Below are 16,900 nucleotides of genomic sequence, written 5' to 3'. Positions count from 1 at the left end.
CACAACTAGTCACCTGACTCTCCTGCCAACATGGCCACCAAACAACTAGTCACCTGACTCTCCTGCCAACATGGCCACCAAACACAACTAGTCACCTGACTCTCCTAACAACATGGCCACCAAACACAACTAGTCACCTGACTCTCCTGCCAACATGGCCACCAAACACAACTAGTCACCTGACTCTCCTGCCAACATGGCCACCAAACAACTAGTCACCTGACTCTCCTGCCAACATGGCCACCAAACACAACTAGTCACCTGAATCTCCTGCCAACACGGCCACCAAACACAACTAGTCACCTGACTCTCCTGCCAACATGGTCATCAAACACAACTAGTCACCTGACTCTCCTGCCAACATGGCCACCAAACACAACTAGCCACCTGACTCTCCTGCCAACATGGCCACCAAACAACTAGTCACCTGAATCTCCTGCCAACACGGCCACCAAACACAACTAGTCACCTGACTCTCCTGCCAACATGGTCATCAAACACAACTAGTCACCTGACTCTCCTGCTAACATGGCCACCAAACACAACTAGTCACCTGAATCTCCTGCCAACACGGCCACCAAACACAACTAGTCACCTGACTCTCCTGCCAACATGGTCATCAAACACAACTAGTCACGTTTCTCTTCTGCCAACATGGCCACCAAACACAACTAGTCACCTGACTCTCCAGCCAACACGGCCACCAAACAAAACTAGTCGCCTGACTCTCCTGCCAACATGGCCACCAAACACAACTAGTCACCTGACTCTCCTGCCAACATGGCCACCAAACACAACTAGTCACCTGACTCTCCTGCCAACATGGCCACCAAACACAACTAGTCACCTGACTCTCCTGCCAACATGGTCATCAAACACAACTAGTCACGTTTCTCTTCTGCCAACATGGCCACCAAACACAACTAGTCACCTGACTCTCCAGCCAACACGGCCACCAAACAAAACTAGTCGCCTGACTCTCCTGCCAACATGGCCACCAAACACAACTAGTCACCTGACTCTCCTGCCAACACGGCCACCAAACAAAACTAGTCGCCTGACTCTCCTGCCAACATGGCCACCAAACAAAACTAGTCACCTGACTCTCCCGCTAACATGGCCACCAAACACAACCAGTCACCTGACTCTCCTGCCAACACGGCCACCAAACACAACTAGTCACCTGACTCTCCTGCCAACATGGTCATCAAACACAACTAGTCACGTTTCTCTTCTGCCAACATGGCCACCAAACACAACTAGTCACCTGACTCTCCAGCCAACACGGCCACCAAACAAAACTAGTGGCCTGACTCTCCTGCCAACATGGCCACCAAACACAACTAGTCACCTGACTCTCCTGCCAACACGGCCACCAAACAAAACTAGTCGCCTGACTCTCCTGCCAACATGGCCACCAAACAAAACTAGTCACCTGACTCTCCCGCTAACATGGCCACCAAACACAACCAGTCACCTGACTCTCCTAACAACATGGCCACCAAACATAACTAGTCACCTGACTCTCCTGCCAACATGGCCACCAAACACAACTAGTCACCTGACTCTCCTGCCAACATGGCCACCAAACAACTAGTCACCTGACTCTCCTGCCAACATGGCCACCAAACACAACTAGTCACCTGACTCTCCTGCCAACACGGCCACCAAACACAACTAGTCACGTTTCTCTCCTGCCAACATGGCCACCAAACACAACTAGTCACCTGACTCTCCTGCCAACATGGCCACCAAACTAAAACTAGTCACCTGACTCTCCTGCCAGCATGGCCACCAAACACAACTAGTCACCTGACTCTCCTGCCAACATGGCCACCAAACACAACTAGTCACCTGACTTTCCTGCCAACATGGCCACCAAACACAACTAGTCACCTGACTCTCCTGCCAACATGTCCACCAAACACAACTAGTCACCTGACTCTCCTGCCAACATGGCCACCAAACACAACTAGTCACCTGACTCTCCTGCCAACATGGCCACCAAACACAACTAGTCACCTGACTCTCCTGCCAACATGGCCACCAAACACAACTAGTCACCTGACTCTCCTGCCAACATGGCCACCAAACACAACTAGTCACCTGACTCTCCTGCCAACATGGCCACCAAACACAACTAGTCACCTGACTTTCCTGCCAACATGGCCACCAAACACAACTAGTCACCTGACTTTCCGGCCAACATGGCCACCAAACACAACTAGTCACCTGACTCTCCTGCCAACATGGCCACCAAACACAACTAGTCACCTGACTCTCCTGCCAACATGGCCACCAAACACAACTAGTCACCTGACTCTCCTGCCAACATGGCCACCAAACACAACTAGTCACCTGACTTTCCTGCCAACATGGCCACCAAACACAACTAGTCACCTGACTTTCCTGCCAACATGGCCACCAAACATAACCAGTCACCGGACTCTCCTGCCAACATGGCCACCAAACACAACTAGTCACCTGACTCTCCTGCCAACATGGCCACCAAACACAACTAGTCACCTGACTCTCCCGTCAACATGGCCACCATACACAACTAGTAACATGTTATTTTAATTTATTATTACTAATATGTTGCTTATTTTGGTTTATTTATTAGTAATTTATATCAGTTTTTTTAACTACAAAGTTGTGTTTTGGTGGTACAAGAAATGAATTCAAATTAATAAATAATCGTGATTACAATACCAATCAAAATAATCATTCAGCCCTAATTCACAGCACACAAAAAAGTTAAATAAAGTTGTTGCTTTAATGCAAGATCCTGTATTTCTTGGAAGGAAGGTGGGAAATATCTGACCGAACATTGTGTTGATACTGGTGAGTCAAATTGAATGAAATCTAACCTGTTACTTGCTTTTGTTTCAGGGAGAAAGAGTAACAACCAGAGGTCACCAGATTTTGTGCCAGCAATCTTTAAACATGTGCCATCCCCGCAGAAGAGGAGGAGGAGGAGGAGTGCAAGGCAAAGGCAGCTGGTTGTTTTCAACAGACGGCAGAAGAGCAAACACCAAGAAATTAATCAGGAAAGAAAATCGCCCCCTGTAGCATCAGCGGACGACTCTGTAACCGACACGGCCGACGAAGGCGGTCCCGTAGAAGTTGACATTCCTATAAGAGAATCTCCAGAGACACCCCCCCACAACGAGCTTCCATCCACTCCTGATTATCAGGAGAGCACAGCGACTCTGCCGTGTTATAGCGAAGACTGTCAGAGACTCATCCAATCCCTGGAGTCAGAATGTCAGGCTCTGAGGACTGAAAATGAGTTGCTAAAAGACAAAATGAACCGAGTTGAACTAAACGAGATGACTCTGAAAAACGACGACGGAAAGGTGACCGCGCTCACCGGTCTGCCGACATTTTCTGTCCTGATGACGCTTTTTCACTTTGTGGCTCCTTTCCTTAACCCTGCGTCGTACCTGACGTCCTTTCAGCAGTTCATGCTAACTTTGATCAAGCTCAGACTTAACTTGTCTTTTGACTTTCTTGCCTATTACTTTGCAGTGGATTCGACCGCCGTTTCCCAGCTTTTCAACCGTTGTGTAAACGTCATGGATTGTCGGCTGGTGTCAAGCTTAGTCAAATGGCCGGACAGGGAGTCTTTAAGAAAGTCTCTCCCGTGTGCATTTCGGAACAGTCCCTTCGAAAAGACGGTGTGCATTATTGACGTTTTTGACATAGTCTTAGAGAAACCAAGTAACTTGATAAACAGTGCACTGTGTTACTCAGCATACCAGTCATGTTATACCATGAAATACTTATTAGCCATTTGTCCACAAGGCTCAATTTGCTTCCTTTCCAATGGCCGGGGAGGTCGCATAAGTGATAAGTTAATCATAAAGCAAAGCAAGTTTTTATGCAATTTGCTTCCAGGTGACTTAGTCTTAGCCGACCGAGGTTTTATCGTCGGTGAGAGTGAACATTCCTATCCAGCTGACATTAGAATCACAGCATTAGCTCTTGGCAAAGGACAATTGGATCCCGTTGACTTGGGGGACACCGAGTGCCTGGCAACTCTCAGGAAACACATTGAGAGCATAATTGGGGTTCTCCGTCATAAATACAGCATTTTGCAAAGTACTGTCCCTAAAGGCTACACTCGCATCGATCAAGAAGGCATGACTCTTCTCGACAAAATTGTAAATATATGTTGCGCGCTTACAAACGCCTCAGAATCGGTGGTATCTTTTCAGTAACTGCTTTATTTAAGCAAAGGAACATGTTGGTATTAAGAAGGGTAGATGAGTAGTTGCCACTGCACATTCTCTCAAAAGTGGATATTTTGTTTTGTGTTTGTAAATAAACAGAAAACTAAACATATCTGTTTCGCTTTTGACAAGAGAAACTAGTGTTTCACAGCCACCAACTATAGCAGGGGTGTCAAACGTACAGCCCGAGGACCGGATCAGGCCCGCGAACAGGTTTTATCCGGCCCGTGGGATGAGTTTGCTAAGTATAAAAATTAACCTGAAATTTCTGAATGAAAGAAACCGTTGTTCTAAATGTGTCCACTGGATGTCGCAATAGCAATTCTTTGTATCTTTGTAGATGATGCTACATATGTACAAAATAAACCACATGTTAGTGCACCAGTCGAGGAAATTGAGCAAACTACATAAATAGCATCCTGTAATTTAATTTTGATATCATTTTTTTAATCTTGATAGATTGAAAATTAACACCAATGACTTGACTGATGAACATTATCACATAACGTATTCAGAAAATATGACAAAGAGAATACTATTGACATGTAAGTGTACTAAAAACCCAACAACATTATGATTTGTACATTTTCAGAATCTACTTGTTCTATTTTTAAACAAAGAAACCAATCTGAAGTTGTCTTTATTTTTAAGTTATTGTGCCACGATTTTACCAGTCCGGCCCATTTGGGAGTAGATTTTTTTCCATGTGGACCCCGATCTAAAATGAGTTTGACACCCCTGAACTATAGGTTTGATACAAGGTTATTCACCTTAGGGATGTTCCGATCTGGGTTTTATGCTGCCGATTCCAATCGTCCATGAGTGAGCTCGGCCGATACCAATCACATGTATCAGCTGTAAATCTTTAAAATGTAAGTGCTATTGACAACAATATCAGCATAATATTCAAACCACTTCCTTATTCTCTTCCTCTGTGTGTAACATGTTCAGCCTCATCCTCCAGGGATAATGATACTTTTGATGCAAATAAATGCAGTTTATTTGCCATCTTAAATAGTGGCCCTCACACTTGACCCCAGAAAACATGCATTGCACTACAAAACATGCTCATGTAGCCTTCATTTTATTAAAAAAAAAAAAAAAAAATCAGCCCATATTGTTTTATTCATTTTTGTTTGGTAAGTTAAAGTGTTTTATATATTGTGCTCCTGAGTTAATGTTGCTGATGTATTTGCTAAATTTAATTTTCCAGTATTAAATGGTTCAAGTTGGTCAAAAATGTTTTATAATTTAAATAAGGATTCCTTTTTTTTTATTTCAGGCAAATTTTCTGTTACAAACTAAAAAACAATGCTAATGAAGTTGTAAGTTTATCTTTCCTTTTTCTTTTTTTTAACGCTACGAATACAATGTTATGCAGAGGTGTACTTATACCAATTTTATAGACAAATTATACTATTTATGGTCACGGTGGGGAGAGGAGGGGGTGCAAAATGTTTTCTTCTTTCTCGGGGGGAGGGGCCTAACAAACTAATTCAGAAGAACTGGTTTAGAGGAACGGCTCCACACTGTGTATGGAGACACAATTAGCTGGAGTACTACAATTAAATAGTGGTATTCCATTTGTGATTGGCAATAAAATGCATTAATTGGCAATGGCTATCACATTTCACAAAAATTGTGCGATACATCCTTAATTTACATCACTATTGACAAGGGTTGTACGATGTACAGGTACTACTAAAGTACCGCGGTACTATTAAAAAGGTACTATACTGCCTTTGAAAAACACCGGTACTTTTTTTCATGCGCTTGATGTCAGCATCAACACACGAACAGACCACTTGCAAGCAGAAACAATGTGGAGAAAGAAGAGAGGAAAATGCACGTATTTTGGCTTAAAACTAACGATAAAGGTGAAGCTAAGGACACTGAAGCGACGCTCTTTAAGTGGTCCTAGCTAGTATCTAACGTTCGTCCACAAAGTGTTTTAGCTACTTCTAAATAACTAATCCTCGCCACCATGGTGACAAATAAACTACGTTTATTCCCCGCAGGACGAGGAATGGCTCAACATGCTTCTTCACTAAGCACCGTAAAAGGATACCATAGCTCTTCGCTAACAGCATGCTAGCACTCCTGAATGTAAAAATGGGTGGATCGCCACAAATATAGCTTGTAACGATACCAAGTACAAGAGCCTTATATAGTCGATATGATTACATGGATATATTTTATTATCACAAAATCTTTTGTTGATAAACTCAGGAAATTTTAAATATGACCAATGTATGACCCTGTAACTACTTGGTATCGGAGCGATACCCAAATTTCTAGTATCACCCAAAATCTATGTAAAGTATCAAGGAACAGAAGAATAGGTGCGTATTGCATTTTAACAGAAGTGTAGATGGAACATGTTGAAACAGAAAGTAAGGAGATATTAACAGTAAATGAACAAACAGATTAATAATCAATTTTCTACCACTTGTCCCTCATAATTTAGACAAGTTAATAAAATGAGAAACAATATATTACTGCATACGTCAGCAGCCAATTCAAGTTAAAGTACCACTGACAGTCACACACACTAGGTGTGGTGAAATTACCCTCTGCATTTGACCCATCCCCTGCGGGGTGAGGGGAGCAGTGAGCAGCAGTGGTGGCCACACTCTGGAATAATTTTTTAGGAGGCTTTGTTACCGGTTTGCTTGCTTACTAGGATGTTTACTATGTTGTTTAATGCAAAAACTGTTATTTGATTGCAATAAGAAACATATGTTTAATGTAGCATAAGATTTTCCGTTATAATAAAGGCAATAATGATTTTTTTGTGGTCACCTTTAATTTTGAAAAGTACCGAAATATATTTTGGTATCAAAACAACCCTATCACTGACTTATGTTGATGTTCCTTTGTGCATTGATGATATTTCTGCAGGTAGGACACATCCAAGGAGTTAGAACTCTCGTTATGCCAAGACAGGTTTGGTGAAACTTCTCCACCGGACAAAAACCGGACTCACAGACCAACATGGTCCCGACTTTGGGCTCACGACAGTAGCACCACTGCAGACCGTTACCTCAGCGAGGGTAACTCTTCCAGGATGAGATCCCCCGCCTGGTTATCGCTGGGATCTGTGAGGAGTTCGGGTGGATTGAGCATGACGGTTTTCGGGACGTAGGCTGAGGCGTAGTCTCGGACGACGGAGAGAACCGCTGGCTTGACGGCACCTCCATCCTGTCTGCAGCATTTGCTGAGTCTGCTATAAAGCTGGGTTTGCTCATCCGGGGTCAGAGGTGGGACAGCTAGACGAATGGACGAGTCAACTTTTGAGTGAGTAAAATTTAAGTCCTTGCCTTGCTTAGCTACCATTTTTTGCAAAGACTCCGGACTTGGTTTGCACCGCTTGCACTTTTGAGAGTCTTCCTGCCGTCCATTGTTGTGCTGCCACACACTGAACAACACAGCTGATACGTGGGAGCAGCTCTCCCCACGTCCTGTGGTGCAATGGCAGTGGGCTCCTAACACAACTCCATCATTCCTCACTAACACCCAGGGCTTCAATGCGGGGTCAGCCATCTTTTGGGAATTATGACGCACCTGGAAGATCCAAAGAAAATAATTAAAAAAGACAATTGATTGCATCATTAAACCATTACATAATATAATTAATTGTTCTTTTAAAGTAGGAGTTTTGCCAGACAGTATGAAAACAGCTAAGGTCATACCTTTCTTTAAAACTGGAGATAAACATACATTTGGTAATTATAGACCAGTATCTCTCCTATCTCAATTTTCAAAAGTGCTTGAAAAACTGTTTGTTAATAAATTAGACTGCTTTATTAAAAAACATAAAATATTACCGTATTTTTCGGAGTATAAGTCGCTCCGGAGTATAAGTCGCACCGGCCGAAAATGCATAATAAAGAAAGAAAAAAACATATATAAGTCGCACTGGAGTATAAGCCGCATTTTTTGGGGAAATTTATTTGATAAAACCCAACACCAAGAATAGACATTTGAAAGGCAATTTAAAATAAATAAAAAATTGTGAACAACAGGCTGAATAAGTGTACGTTATATGAGGCATAAATAACCAACTGAGAACGTGCCTGGTATGTTAACGTAACATATTATGGTAAGAGTCATTCAAATAACTATAACATATAGAACATGCTATACGTTTACCAAACAATCATTCTCTTTCTATGCCACATCAATATGGAATGCACTCCCAACAGGTGTAAAAGAAAGGGCATCTCTATCCTCCTTCAAAACCGCACTAAAAGAACACCTCCAGGCAACTTCAACCCTAAACTAACACCCTTCCTTCCTCATCATACCTCTACGGATTGTAAATAATCAAATGTAAATAATCAAATGTAGACACTTTTTCTTATAATATCTGGGGCCGTACTTATCAAGCTTCTTAGAGTGCCATTTTACACTTAAGTCCTGAGAATTTGCGAAATTTAGTCCTACTCTCAAACTTAAGAATAAAAGCTTTTTATCAACGTTCTTAAGTCTAAGAATCACTCCTACTCTCCACGATATTTAAGAGACCTTCAGAGGTGTCTTAAGTGGTTAGGAGTTGCCAGCAGGGGATGGCACTGAGGCGAGAGAGACGTGCGCGAACGTTCAGGGAACGGAACAGTGTTTTTTGTTTTTTTTGATGACGAGCAGCTGATCAAACTGTATCGTTTAGACAGAGCGGATATTATTTTTGTCACAGATGTAATACTTTTCGATTCCTTGTTGATTTCTGCATGTGTCTGCAGTGGGCTAGTATATATAGAGCCACCCACACCAGTTTCAAATTAGTTGCCTAATTAATGAATTGGAAAGAAAATGTTATGACAGTAGCGTATGTGTGTGGCCGTGAGGTGAGTGACGTCAGTGAGTGTGTGGGCGATAGAAGAGAGGGAGCGGTAGCGTGAGTGCCGGCGGGGACTAGTTTGTTTTGTATTATTTTGTAGTTTATTGTCAAAATATACACTCCCATTGTCCACTTAAATATTTCCAAAATATTTCTTTATTCTTAGACAACGGATTCCCTTCCGTGATTGGTCATTTCTATGGACACAGAAATTACGTCACCTAAAATTCCGTTTACGGCACATAGTAATGTCGTAATTCAGCTCTGAGTGTGACACTTAAGATTCAGTCCTACACTTCGCTGAAAGTGTGAGTAAGACGCTTGATAACTAACTTTTAAGTGCAGCTTTCAGCGAAGAATTTATTTACTCTTAAGTCAACTCTTAGCAGACTTCTTAGGAGTAATTCTAAGAAGCTTGATAAGTACGGCCCCTGATCTCTCTCTGTGTCCACTACTTGCTGTACATATCCTACCAAGTCAGTCCTACACTGTTCCAATGTCCATTTCTCTGATGATGCAATTGTTGATGACTGAAGTGTTGATACCAACCAAACCTAAACCCCCCTCCATATCCCACATCCCGGATTGTAAATCATGTAAATAATTCAATGTATATACTCTGATGATTATCTTGTGTGATGACTGTATTATGAAAATAGTATACATCTGTATCATGAATCAATTTAAGTGGACCCCGACTTAAACAAGTTGAAAAACTTATTCGGGTGTTACCATTTAGTGGTCAACTGTAAGGAATATGTACTTCACTGTGCAATCTACTAATAAAAGTTTCAATCAATCAATCAAAAACTCCTAATCGCTAAATCCGATGAAATCTTATACGTCTAGTCTCTTACGTGAATGAGCTAAATAATATTATTTGATATTTTACGGTAATGTGTTAATAATTTCACACATAAGTCGCTCCTGAGTATAAGTCGCACCCCCGGCCAAACTAAGAAAAAAACTGCGACTTGTAGTCCGAAAAAATACGGCAAATGAAAATCAGTATGGATTTCGATCAAATAGGTCTACAAGCTTGGCCATCATGAAAATGATTGAAGAAAATTACAACTGCAATTGATCAAAATAAATACACAACAGGAGTGTTCATTGCCTTCAAGAAGGCATTCGACACTATAGTGTTTTTCAACCTTTTTTGAGCCAAGGCACATTTTTTTCATTGAAAAAATCCTGAGGCACACCACAAGCAGAAATCATTAAAAAACTAAACTCAGTAGCCGATATTGAGAATAAAAAGTAGTTCTCGCAATTGTTGGATATGAATGCAAACCATAACCAAGCATGCATCACTATAGCTTTTTTCTCAAAGTGGGTGTACTGTCACCACATGTCACATAACGCCGTGACTTATTTTGAGTTTTTTGCTGTTTTCCTGTGTGTAGTGTTTTAGTCCTTGTCTTGCGCTCCAATTTTGGTGTTTTTTTTCCCTGTTTTGTTGGTATTTTCCTGTTGCAGTTTCATGTCTTCCTCGAGCGCTATTCTCCACACCTGCTTTGTTTTCGCAATCCAGACTATTTAAGTTGTGCGGACGCTTTCCTTCTTCGTGGGGACATTGTTGATTGTCATGTACGGATGTACTTTGTGGACGCCGTCTCTGCTCCACACACTGTAAGTCTTTGCTGTCGTCCAGCATTTTGTGTTTTGTTTACTTTGCAGCTAGTTCAGTTTTAGTTTCATTTTGCATAGCCATGCCTTAGCTTCAATGCCTTTTTCTTATTGGCACTCGCCTTTTGTTTATTTTTGGTTTAAGCATAAGATACCTTAGTACCTGCACGCAGCTTCCCGCTGTCGTCTGCATATTGTGATCACGACGCGATGTGTTTCCGACATCTACAAAGCAATTAGCTACATGCTTTTTTTTTTTTTTTGGTTGATTGAGACTTTTATTAGTAGGTTGCACAGTGAAGTACATATTCCTTACAATTGACCACTAAATGGTAACACCCGAATAAGTTTTTCAACTTGTTTAAGTCAGGGTCCACTTAAATTGATTCATGATACAGATATATACTATCAGATATATACTATCATCATAAAAGATAATCACATTGAATTATTTACATTATTTACAATCAGGGGTGTGGAGGGGGGGGCTTGGGGTAGGATTTGGACAGCAAGTAGTGGAGAGAGAGAGAGAGAGAGAGAGAGAGAGAGAGAGAAGGCATAAGAAAAAGTATCTGCATTTGATTGTTTACATTTGATTATTAGCAATCCGGGGAGGGTGTTAGTTTAGGGTGGTAGCTGCCACCTACTGATACGGATGAGTATAACATAGTTACTCTGCCGAGCTCTAGACAATACAGGCAACTCAACAACGGCACATTATTTACGGATTATAATTACTTGTGTGCAAAAAATATTTTTAACCCAATTAGGTGAAATTACATAAACTCCCACGGCACACCAGACTGTATTTCACGGCACTAGTGGTTGAAAAACACTGCTATAGATGATCAAATTCTCATTTCTAAATTATATACTTACGGAGTTAGAGGAGTTGTACTAGATTGATTGATTGATTGAGACTTTTATTAGTAGGTTGCACAGTGAAGTACATATTCCGTACAATTGACCACTAAATGGTAACACCCGAATAAGTTTTTCAACTTGTTTAAGTCGGGGTCCACTTAAAATGATTCATGATACAGATATATACTATCATATATACTATCATCATAATACAGTCATCACACAAGATAATCACATTGAATTATTTACATTATTTACAATCAGGGGTGTGGAGGAGGGGTTAACCAGCTATTTACCACAATGACAGCAATATGTTGAGATTGATGATTATAGGTCAGAATGGAATTCCACAAGCAGCGTTCGTACACCTTTTCCATGGCCAAATTCAAGCACTTTTTAAGGACTTTCAAGATCAATTTTCCAGTTTTTCCAGTACCCTTCAAAAGGCGAAAACCAGTGTGAATAAATCCATAGCCTTGTTGTTTGAGGTCACCAAACGCTGTCTGAAGGAAAAATACAGAAAATCTGGTAAAACCTAAGCCTAACATCAGTTATCATTAACTGAATGGGGCATAGAAAATAAAGCAGTGTTTATGTAGACTATTCAATGTCATTGGTGTTTGAAAACGTGTCTCCATTTGTGACGTTTTTCACATTTCTTGTTCTTTTTCTGACTTGCAGCACTCAATGACATCGAACAGCACAGATTGATTCACACCATATGTGTGCTTGTAAACTGCATAATGTGATATAAATACAGGCAACCTTTAAAATGTCAATTTCACTCATTTATTAACTAAACTATTCCACGTTAATATAAGGATGATACATTTAAGGAAAATATTTTGTTTGTTCACCTCAGTCACCTTTCATTAAGCACATCTAGCCTTATAAATGTGGCTATGATAACAAATCGATTTTTAGTTGAGGGAAGTTCTTAACATTATAATTTATCATTGACAAACGCTCGCTTTTTTCCTTTCATAGCTCGTAATAACTGTCCGTAATTAACATGTAATCTAGCGCTGATCTCACAGTTTAGGTCTAGCATGTACCAAAAGGTTAGAAAACAAAACTTTAGCTAACGTTAGTTAACTTGTAGGGCTAGTAATCTCTGTGGCTTACCTTTCATATGACTAGAGAGAGCAGACTCTCCCATTGTGAAAAGCTGGATTTCCTTTTTGCATACTTTGCAGCAGTCTACACATGGATTTAGTCCACGTTGTATCCAAAGTGTGTATTTGTCATTTTCCATCCAATGTTCATTAAAATGACAATGGACCAAATGCACTACTGTCCTCTTGGGGGCGACACAGAGTCGTATATACGGCTCTGGCATGACAACCACCTAATGTAAGGGCTCGTGCAAAGCCAACAGATCAAGCGTGTAGCTTTCATTTTTAAGGAAAATTATTTAATTTTTTTCCATTTTATAATTAGCCTATCGAGTCAGACTGCCGAGAAATATGATCAACATTTCCAAGCACTTCACCCAAAATGTAAGCATTATTCAAACATTGAAAACACAACATTAAAATTCAAGCATTTTCAAGGTTTTTAAGCATCCGTACGAACCCTGCACAAGGTTCGATTTTAGGACCCAAACTTTTTATTTTATATATAAATTATATTTGTGAGGTTCCAAAATTTTTACAGTACGTATTATTCGCAGACGATACAAACTTATACTGTTCAGGAGATAACTTGAAAATCTTAGCTGATAATATTGAAAAGGAAATAGTTAAACTAAAATTATGGTTTGATGTAAGTAAATTATCTTTAAATTTGGAAAATACTAAATTTATGGTATTCAGTAATAATAGAAAGGTAGAAGTTAGTTTATCCATAAACAATGTGAAAATTGAGAAGGTGTCTGAAATCAGATTTCTTGGGGTCATCCTAGATGAAAAGTTGACATGGAAACGCATATTGCATGTGAAAAATAAGGTACCTAAAAGCTTATTTATTTTGAACAAGGTTAATTACAGTTTCCCGTATAATACAATGAGAATGTTATATTGCTCAATTATTCTACCTTATTGAAGTTATTGTGCAGAAATAACAAATGTGCTTGTCTGTTGCTGGTGTGAAAGCACGGAATTCTCTAAAGAAAGACTTAAAAAGTTGCAAGAATATTTTTGAATTTAAAAAGAGTTACAAAAAGAGACAACTAGCATTATATCAGACTGATTTTGGATTGTGATTGGACGTGTCATTGTGAAAATGCTTAAACGAAAATTAAAAAGTATGTTGGAGTTCGGGTGTTGGTGGAGGGAACAGTGATAGAGTCATCTAAAATAATTTGTGTTAAAAAAGGGGGCAGATAAATATGAGAATATTATTCTTGAATGTTGTCTGTCTATCTGTGTTGGCCCTGCGATGAGGTGGCGACTTGTCCAGGGTGTACCCCGCCTTCCGCACGATTGTAGCTGAGATAGGCTCCAGCGCCCCCTGCGACCCCGGAGGGAATAAGCGGTAGGAAATGGATGGATGGATATTCTTCCATCTGCTCCTTTCTACGGAGCCCCTAAAGGGACATGGATGTTTAGCGAGATCTCGCAATACTTTTTGCGAGATCACTCAACACTTTTAGCGATATCTCGCAAAAGGTTTTTTTCCTATGTCAGTGAACCGGAAGTAAAACAGATACAGCGATGGTGAACCGGAAGTGAAACAGACACATCATCCGTGCTCTGTTGTGGGACCATAATACGATTTGATGTCTTTATATGTTGGCCAAAACTAAAATAGAAATCAATAATCTTCTCCCACGGATGACGGGTAGGCTCCTCCATCGCTTTGTCTGTTTCACTTCCGGTTCACTATCGCTGTGTCTGTTTTACTTCCGGTTCTCTGACATAGAAAAAAAAAAACTTTTGCGAGATCTTGCAAAACAATTTTTTCCCTCCATAGGGGCGCCGTACCTTTCTGATCATGGAAATTAGAGATGTCCGATAATATCGGCCTGCCAATATTATCGGACATCTCTAATTTCCATGATAAATGCTTCAAAATGTAATATCGGAAATTATCGGTATCGTTTTTTTTATCATCTGTATCGTTTTTTATTTTTTATTAAATAAAAAACACAAGATACACTTACAATTAGTGCACCAACCCAAAAAAACTCCCTCCTCCATTTACACTCATTCAAACAAAAGGGTTGTTTCTTTCTGTTATTAATATTCTGGTTCCTACATTATATATCAATATATATTAATACAGTCTGCAAGGGATACAGTCCGTAAGCACACATGATTGTGCGTGCTGCTGGTCCACTAATAGTACTAACCTTTAACAGTTAATTTTACTCATTTTCATTAATTACTAGTTTCTATGTAACTGTTTTTATTAGGGGTGTGGGAAAAAATCGATTCGAATTCGAATTGCGATTCGCACGTTGTGCGATTCAGAATCGATTCTCATTTTTTAAAAAGCGATTTTTTTTTTTAATTTTTTTTTTTTTTTAAATTTGTTATTTTTATTTTTTTAAATTAATCAATCCAACAAAACAATACACAGCAATACCATAACAATGCAATCCAATTCCAAAACCAAACCCGACCCAGCAACACTCAGAACTGCAATAAACAGAGCAATTGAGAGGAGACACAAACACGACACAGAACAAACCAAAAGTAGTGAAACAAAAATGAATATTATCAACAACAGTATCAATATTAGTTACAATTTCAACATAGCAGTGATTAAAAATCCCTCTTTGACATTATTAGACATTTATAAAAATAAAAAAAAAGAACAATAGTGTCACAGTGGCTTACGCTTGCATCGCATCTCATAAGCTTGACAACACACTGTGTCCAATATTTTCATAAAGATAAAATAAGTCATATTTTTTGTTCATTTAATAGTTAAAACAAATGTACATTATTGCAATCAGTTGATAAAACATTGTCCTTTACAATTATAAAAGTTTTTTACAAAAATCTACTACTCTGCTTGCATGTCAGCAGACTGGGGTAGATCCTGCTGAAATCCTATGTATTGAATGAATAGAGAATCCTTTGGAATCGGGAAAAAAATCGTTTTTGAATCGAGAATCGTGTTGAATTAAAAAAAATCGATTTTGAATCGAATCGTGACCCCAAGAATCGATATTGAATCGAATCGTGGGACACCCAAAGATTCACAGCCCTAGTTTTTATATTGTTTTACTTTCTTTTTTGTTCAAGAAAATGTTTTTAATTTATTTATCTTATTTTATTAATTTTTAAAAAAAGGACCTTATCTTCACCATACCTGGTTGTCCAAATTAGGCATAATAATGTGTTAATTCCACGACTGTATATATCGGTATCGGTTGATATCTGTATCGGTAATTAAGAGTTGGACAATATCGGAATTTCGGATATCGGCAAAAAGCCATTATCGGACATCCCTAATGGAAATGTATAAGAAACAAAAAAAACAATGAAAGTGTGAACTGTACGTGGCTTGTATATATGCATTTTCATGAAAGGAATAAAAATAAATGACGATGATGAAAGGGTCAGTAAACCAGCATTAGCTTGATGCTAACGCGAGGCTACACTTACGCTTCCGGTGATGACGACGCTGTTTTTAGCTGGTAGGCACCAAAGTTGAAGGTTCGTAACGAATCCAGACGTTGTCCATTTGTACCCCTCTAGACATTTGTAGTCTTTCAAAGATTCTCCTGAGTAGGACGAGAGAAAGTTAATGAGGTAGTTGTATATGTCCGGATACTGTAGGTCTGGGACTTTGTCCTTCGCTGTGGCTGACTTGATAGACGTAAAAAACTCGCTGGGCGCATTATAAGGGTCGGTTATGTTTAACCGAGTAAGTTTTGTGTCGTATCCTTCAATATCCATGTGGTTAATATGAGCGGAAAGTTCATGGGGCTTGAAGCTGACGCCGGTCTCATTCATTTCAGTCGCTGCCATTTTTGTCAACATGGCGGTGTCAACAAACTAGTCACGTGACGTCCTGGATGACAAGCTGCCTTTTGATTGGCTAGCGCTCCATGCCAAGGAAACGATTAAAGCCCCAAGACTTTTAGAAAGATTACCGTTTCATTTTTCAAAATCCTTTTTGAGTTTATAGTTACAAAATATACATAAATATTTTTGAACATATAAAACTGACGAGTAATCTCACCGGCCAAAATGTTAGGTACAGCTATTTGGTGCTACAGTATATTGAGGAGTAAAGCTACAAACTAAACAATATGTATACGTTTAATTTTTCAAATTAAATTCGTTCATCACATAGATATATACATATATTTTTTGTACATATGTATATAACTGTTATGAAATGTATATGTGTTATCTTATATATATATATATATATA

General features: G+C 39.6%; 2 protein-coding genes across 3 annotated transcripts in view; one reads left to right on the top strand and one right to left on the bottom strand.

Annotated features, from left to right (window-relative positions):
- fggy (FGGY carbohydrate kinase domain containing) overlaps positions 1-7,112 on the top strand; it is a 94,358-nt gene extending 87,246 nt beyond the window's left edge. Inside the window, exon 4 of the mRNA XM_062070085.1 lies at positions 2,893-7,112. Within this exon, the coding sequence (XP_061926069.1) occupies positions 2,893-4,223 (1,331 nt within the window). The 3' untranslated portion in view covers positions 4,224-7,112. The remainder of the gene's footprint in view (positions 1-2,892) is intronic.
- The window catches only part of LOC133664977 (uncharacterized), a 40,600-nt gene extending 24,061 nt beyond the window's left edge, over positions 1-16,539 (bottom strand). For both annotated transcript variants that reach the window (XR_009828660.1, XM_062070092.1), the window contains exons 1-2: positions 16,125-16,539; positions 7,279-7,799 (exon numbers count right to left, since the gene is read on the bottom strand). Coding sequence is in view for 1 of the 2 variants with exons in the window: in XM_062070092.1 (XP_061926076.1) it covers positions 7,279-7,799; positions 16,125-16,502 (899 nt within the window). In the remaining variant the exon portion in view is untranslated. The remainder of the gene's footprint in view (positions 1-7,278; positions 7,800-16,124) is intronic.
- Between the last annotated feature and the right edge of the window lie 361 nt (positions 16,540-16,900).

The sequence above is a fragment of the Entelurus aequoreus genome, linkage group LG14, assembly GCF_033978785.1.
Source record: "Entelurus aequoreus isolate RoL-2023_Sb linkage group LG14, RoL_Eaeq_v1.1, whole genome shotgun sequence".
Taxonomy (NCBI): domain Eukaryota; kingdom Metazoa; phylum Chordata; class Actinopteri; order Syngnathiformes; family Syngnathidae; genus Entelurus; species Entelurus aequoreus.
This window is presented reverse-complemented; position numbering and strand designations above follow the sequence as displayed.